The 7,323-nt window shown below is 38.7% G+C and overlaps 1 protein-coding gene across 1 annotated transcript; it reads right to left on the minus strand.

Annotated features, from left to right (window-relative positions):
* Positions 1–1,712: 1,712 nt before the first annotated feature.
* On the minus strand, positions 1,713–6,676 carry tbl2 (transducin beta like 2). Its single transcript, XM_085364040.1, has 7 exons — positions 6,503–6,676; positions 4,306–4,427; positions 3,869–4,053; positions 3,436–3,587; positions 2,894–3,020; positions 2,401–2,553; positions 1,713–2,262 (listed from the first exon to the last, which is right to left on the minus strand). The coding sequence occupies exons 1-7, from the start codon at positions 6,627–6,629 to the stop codon at positions 1,803–1,805; spliced, it is 1,326 nt and encodes a 441-aa protein (XP_085220166.1). The 5' UTR covers positions 6,630–6,676; the 3' UTR covers positions 1,713–1,802.
* Positions 6,677–7,323: the final 647 nt, after the last annotated feature.

Raw genomic sequence — 7,323 nt, forward strand, 5'->3', positions numbered from 1 at the left:
AGCGAGTCACAGAAGGGAATATATAATATAATATAATATAATATAATATAATATAATATAATATAATATAGTTAAAAGAGTTGTTAGAAAATGAGCATATATAGCCACATATTCAAATAATAATAATAATAAATAATAAAAATGTATCAATGCATTTATTTATTGAATTACATTTAATTAATATCATAAAACATGTTTTTGTTACCATGAGCCTTGTTTTAAGATTTATTTCATCCAAATGGTTAAAATAAATGGTGACTTTTTTCATTTGATTTTCCTTGATTTGTCCATCCATTACATTTTCACTAGAATTGGAACATTTTATTTTAATTTAACATTGCACTTTGTGTGCCTTTGTTTGAATATAAAAAATTCACTTTATATTTTCAATCTTTCATATTTATATTTTCAGTGTGAGTAACAAAACAATTTCCCTCTGGGATCAATAAAGTATTCTGAATCTGTTCTCCACCCTATAAATGACTTATAATTTTTTATATAAACTACTCAAGCCACGCATTACACTGGATCACCCCGTTTTTCTGATTAATATAACAGGCCCATGTCTTGGTCTGAAAGACTGGAAAATAACTGATTAATGTTGTTTAAGGGAATATTATTTATTTTTTTGGTGTTGTTTTACAAAATATTCATTCTGACAGTCTTAAAAAAATACCAAAAAGGGCACAGAGATTCAGAATGTCTTCTATTAAAGCTACAAAAATTAATCCAGACTGCACAATTGAATTAAGATACTTAAGGCCTTATTTTATACCCAAATCCTCATACACAAGCACACTGTAATCAAATATATGCCTTTATTCAAAACAAGTTACAAATTCTGCAAATCCTGAGGATTATTTTGATATGCTTTAACTTTCTGGGGATTATAGGACGCTCCAGACTTCCCCGCTACAACTCTGTTTGTGAGGATCAAATACACCTTCAGTGGGCTGCTAGGATGGACTGAGGAATAAGCTAGTTTTTCTTCCCCAGTTTCAGTGACTTTGAAGGTTATTTTTATCACTCTGACAGATCCGAAGAGGTGGTTTCACCTGTGTTTTCAAGATGCCGGACATCTTGCTCACACTTCTTTCAGTTAGTTGTACTTAAAAGGCACCTCACAATTTACGTTCTGCTCTGAAGTCAAATCCTCTTATGGTATTTGCACTGAATTGTACACCCATGTGAGAGTGCACAGGTGTCAACTGAGGCCTAATTTTTAACTCTCAATAGCAATGCCATTAGATAAAGCTTTAAGGATTTCAAAGAGGAGATTTCCAAAGATTTACTTTGGCTGTAATAAGCAGAAAAGGAATTTTACTGCAGCGCCACCCTCTGGGAAAATATTACACTTTTAACTTTTTTCACAGCAGAAATTTTGACCTACCACAGTAGGAAAAGCAAAGGTGGACATTAACATTAGTTTGTGTTCAAAGTTTCACAGTGAGTCAGCACAGACAACACCTGGACTTGGAAATGAAGCACCCAAACCGACAGTGGCCATTAGATGTTAAAGGGACTGTTAATCTGTTCCTTTTTCCACATAGTGACTCTGAAGAACTATGAGACCAATTTCACAAACTATGACAAATCAAACACAATCACAGCACATCACACTCAGAAGTCCAAATGTCTCAAATCAAACGAAGCACTTCCATAAAAAGATACCTTTTATTAAACTGCATGCAAATCTCATCTTCACAGTCCAGATCATTAAGAGGCAGAGGTGACTATGCAAACAAATGATTAGCAGAGTCTGACACTGTCACATTCAGAGTGTGATTTCCTGTTATTTCTGTTTAGTTGGAGGGGGCAGCGAGCACAGCGTCCAGGGCACTCTGAGCCTCTTTGATCTGCTGCTGCAGTCTCTGCTTCATGGCCTCGTTCTGAGCCTTCCTCAGCATGTCCTGCATGTCTTTGATGGCAGCCCGGTAGCCCGGAGCATTGTGAAACACTCGGATAGCCTTGTCGCCACTGCACACCAAGAAGCGTCCGTTAATGTCAAACCTAAGGTCCGTGATCTCCATGCTGTGGACGCCGTGCATCTCCTCCTCCAGCTTTCCGCTGGCAGCATCGTACATGGCCACGTTGCAGCCATCGCTGACGGCCACCACCCGGCCGTCTGGAGACAAGGCCACCCGGCTGCCTTCAGACGAGCTGCAGGGAACGGTTTTCAGGAGGTAGGGATCCTGCTGCTTTTTGTACTCCACGTCCGTGTTCCATAGCTTCCACGTGCCGTCTTTGGAGACGCTCACCATCCTGAAAAATGAAAAGAAAGTATTACTGCTTAACACAGCAGGCTTCTTTACTCTCACCTTAACGTTTATATGCCATTTTATGTTGTCTCAGCTTATAAACAACCATTTATTTTCCATCTCAAATATTGCAGCGTATTACCTGCGAGAGTCGTTGGAAAAGGCAAATGCGTGGACTCCAGCAGAGTGGCCCTTCAGGTCAAAGGCTCGCACCACCTCTCTGAAGTCTCCTCCTTTGCCGAAGCAAACCTCCCACACCTTCACATCAGGAGTGAAGCCGCAGGACGCGACAAACCTGAGCGAATAGATGAAGCAGGATCAGAGCTCCCAAAGAGTGACACGCAATTCAAACACTTATTTTTATTTCGATTTTTATTTTACTGAATGGAATTTAAAAGTAAAAACAATATGAAGAAATCATCTTACATGTGGGAAAATTACTTTTCAGACCTTTACTTTTCTCAACAACAGTTTAAAGCAGAAGAACCTACAGCTCTTACTGTAAAACATCGCTTATAGACACTTTTTCTGTTTTAATGTCATGAAACAGTAAAACAATAAATTTACAGAGTAGATGTATATCATTTCTAAGCTTTCAAGTGTAAGCTGTGCAGTAAATAAGGAGTGGGACTGACCTGCCACACGGGGAGATGGCAGCATAAGAATTGGTTATCTGGTTCGTGTTGATAGAGGCCAGCACCTCTCCTTTCAGGTCCCAGATGTTGATACAGGTGTCGGTGGAGGCACTCATGATAAACTTGCCTGTGGGTGAGAAACACAATATCAGCCCCATAAACTGGTGACAAATACTGAAAAATCAATAAATCAATAAATCAATAAATAAGGTTTTAACAGATATTCCCTTTTTTGACAGCTTTCTTCTCATGTGAAACTAGAGTCAACTTTTGTTGCTTGTTGGTGGGTCGATTTTTTTCTTAAAACAGTTAGGCTGTCAAGAGGCTGACTAACCCAAAGACTGGACAAATAATCAGAGAGATGGAGCAGATGAATAAAAGAAACATTGAAATGAATTTACTGATTGTTAAATACTAAACCACAAATGGTTTCACACACTTTCAAAAACCCAGCTGGTGATAAAAACAAACCCAGCTGTGTTAACTGCGTTACTAGCCGATACTATAAGTAAAAACTTTTAAGTTATTTCGGCATTCTGTACCTGTCTCTGCGATGCCAATGTTGAGGATGGTGGCCTTGTGCTTCTGTGGGAAGTCCTCGGGAGCAGCTTTGAAGCTCATGGAGCCGTCATCCTTCTTTGTCATTTTGAAGATTCGTATGCAGTCTCCGTTGGCCAACCAGGTGATAAACGCCCTGTAGAGAAAAGGAGAAAATCAGTGAAGATTTTCTGAAGATTACCTCACCATAACTCTGGTTGTGTATAATACTTTGAAAAGGTATTGGTCCACTTACTGATTACTTTTCTTCATATTTTACATGCTTACATGTTTCAGATCATCAAACAAGTTACTTCACAAGTCTTTTCTAAACCTCTTTGACCTGGTTTATGTTAAACTTACACTAGCTCTTGTGTACAATTCACTTTCCTTAGGAAAGAGAAGAAATGCTTTATGTCAGTAAGTGTAGTTAAAGACCTGGAGTCAGGGCTAAACCGGACCAGCGTAGCGTGATCCAGCTCCACATTGGCTCTCAGACACTTGTGCTCGCGGTCCAGGAAGTCCTTGGTGCTCCAGATCCGAACAGTGCGGTCGTCAGCACAGGACGCCAGGTACTTCCCGTTACTGCTAAAATCGAGGCACGTCACATTTCCACTGTGGCCCTAAAAGGCACATGGAAACAAGTACACACATGCTGAAAAATGGCTATGGAGAGGGTGCAAGTGAAACCTTGTTAAATTATTTCAGAACAGCTCACTGAGCTGAGCGGCATCTAGACCAAAACAAAAGCAAGGCTTTTAACTCGCATAACCTACAGTGACTTAAAACAAACCAAACTCCGGTCTCTTATGAAAACTCTTCCTTGTCCTCTGAGGCTTTTACAATGTGTGTGTTTGATGATTGTTTCAGTTTACCTTCAGAGAGGCTGCCAGCAGCGGATGGCTGAAAGTGTGTTGTGTAGGTTTATCCTTGCGGCCACGCTGCTTCTCCTGCTTCTGCTTCTTGGATTGGGAACCCTTCACAGCACTGGCTTCAGCTGGAAGACACACAGGAAAAACATGACCATTGATGCCCACTAAGACTATTTTAAAAGGATATATACAAACTATTACTCAGATGGCTGTATATCAGGAGAATAAGCAGTTCTACTAATTGGAGCTTTGCTGCTTTGATCACTGGCTGCCTCAGTCTGCATGCCAAAGTATCCTTGGGGAAGATAGTGAACCCCAAGTTGCTCTCCAATGGGCTCATAGAGCATAAATATTAGGTAGTAAGTAGTTAGGCACAGGAAAAAAGTGCTTGTGTTAATAACTCTTGTAGTACAAAGCACTTACAAAACAGAACCAGTCCATTTATAATGCTATATGTTTAGCATTATATAGATAATAACATATCATATAGAATTTGTAATTTTGCACAATTTCTAACATAAATATAAACAAAATACACGTACTCATTTTGTTTTTTAGGTTTCCATTTTATTTCTTTACTTTTTATTATAAGTTTTTCTATTATCATTATTTAATTAAGTTGTGTGGTTTGTGTGGTTGGTCTTCTGTAATTTTACTAACAATATGAGTGTATCTAACTTTTATAAGCAGTCTAACAATAACAATGTACTCTTGTGAGCTGCTATGAATCCGTTATCTCTGGGGAAAAATCATTGATGGAAAGCTCTTGTTTATGGATCTTCTTCAACAAGCCTGCACATTAGCATGTATGTCAAAGCCCAGTCATAAGGAAAAGGCTAAGAACATAAAAAAAAGTTTTATTTCCACACATTTCATTTTAGAATAAACCATTGGTTATGCTATTTCTGAACATGATCTGGGTGTTATGAAGCATTAACAAACAGCTAAAAGATAATTGATGTGTAATTTTCCAATCCTTGGTATCATGACAACCCCCCCCCCCCAAAAAAAAAAAAAAAACAAAACTCTGGAAATCAGGGAATTAGCTCTGGGAGGTTTTCTATTCACTGCATGCAATGTTAACAGAATGTGGAAAAACACTCTCAGCATGATTATTATAGTGAACTAAAATTAAATTAAAAGCCAAGAAAATTGTGGAAATAAGCTATACGATTGAAAACTAAGAAAATGAAAAAGTAACCAAAATAATTTTTTTTTAAAAACGAATTACTTAACTTCCTCCTTTAGTATAAAGACATACACATTAGGTTAACTGGTGACTCTTAATTGGCCATAGGTGTAAATGTGAGTATGGGCAGTTGTCGGTCTCTAAATTAACCCAGCAACAGAGTGGCAACCTGTCTGGGATAAGTGGAAGAAAATGGATGGATGTGATGGATAAAAATCTAAACTAAAACATCCAAAATAACTCAAACTATCCTCAAAAGAAAAACAAAATTCAAAATGAAACACAAACAAAACCTATTTAGACAACACAAAACTATAATAAGTTACTATTAAAGTGATTAACTCCAAGGTTATAAAAATTATGCCCAGGATTATTACTGTATTATTATTCAATTATAAATCCTATTACCTGGAGAAAAAATAATAGTCTAACTACGTCTTTATTAGTCCAAAATTTAATTTAATGTAAATTCTTCTTCAAACATAGTTAAACAGACTCAACATCAGATGAATGTGCTAACCTTCCTCTGTTTTATAACTTTTAAGTACTATCTTTATACAGTGAGCTATTCTACTTTACGCTGTAAAGCGCTTTGGGGTCCTTAGGGACTAAGTAAAGCGCTATACAAATACAAGCCATTTACCATTTACATGTACAGGAGTGTTGTCATTAACTAATGTTACGTGCTACAGATACCGATTTGAACCTTTGTCATCAATGAAGCGTTAAAAAACAGGCAGTGACTCGACAGAAAGCAGTGCACCCATTGGTCTGTTAATGTGACAGTGACAGCCACTCAAAAGTTACCGTAGCTTGTACTTCTAGCTCTGAGTTCGTGTTAATATCGTTGGCACGGAGCTCTTTTGTTGAATGAATCGATTACTGAGTAAGTGAGTGAGTGAGTGAATGAATGAATGAATGAATGAATGCAGTATGACTGACTTGCCGCCTTCTCCACAGTCTCCCCCTTCTCCAGCTAGCTAGAGTTACGTTAGCCTGAGTGGCTCTTACCGGCAAACTCCGCTGCCTGCTCCGTTTCCTCTCTTATTTCTTCTTTCCGTCTGCCCACCGCTAACGCAACCAGAATAACCAGTGCACCCAGTAACAAAGTTAACGCAGCCAGAGCAGCTATCTCCATGTTGACACCCTTCTGCCACGTATTTTGCAACGCTAACGTCTCCTAAACTAACCCCGCACGACTGGGGCACCGCGCATGCGTCCTAATAGCACGCTTCATCTAAGGCTGCGTTCAGTTTACGACTGCAAATAGTAAATACGAGAATCCCCCGTCCCCAAACATTTCCGTGAAACATATACAGTTTATTTTAAATGTATAAACATTCCGTTTCCATTCAGTTTGGCTTGCATGATTTTAACATGACGTTAAAAGACAACTTAATCTCTTAGATTATTCGTTTTCGTTTTTTTCTTAGTTTTAATGGCGTTACCTATCGTAACTGCCACAATTTTCACATTTCCTGTTCTGCGTGTAGTCATGAATGCAGCACAATCCGGGTATCAAATCGTCTCTAATGCCACCTAGCGGACTGGCGTGTGTGGAATGTTTGAAAACTTTTCAGGAAAAAGGTTGGAGCCATGCTTCCACGATGTTTACACCAAAATTTATATCCTACCATCTGAGTATTTCTGTAAAAATCAAGACTCACCAGACCAGGCAAATTTTTTTCCAGTTTTTTACTGTCCGTTTTCTGCGATCCCGCGTGAAGAGTATCCTCTGTGTCCTTTTCTGAGCTGACAGGAGTGGCACTGATTGTGGGGTGTCTGCTGCTTTAGCTCACCTACTTCAAGGTTTAACATGCTGTGCATTCAGA

This window comes from Diplotaxodon limnothrissa, linkage group LG10 (assembly GCF_057381915.1).
Source record: "Diplotaxodon limnothrissa isolate DT_005_m linkage group LG10, D_limnothrissa_male_GT1.1, whole genome shotgun sequence".
NCBI classification, from domain to species: domain Eukaryota; kingdom Metazoa; phylum Chordata; class Actinopteri; order Cichliformes; family Cichlidae; genus Diplotaxodon; species Diplotaxodon limnothrissa.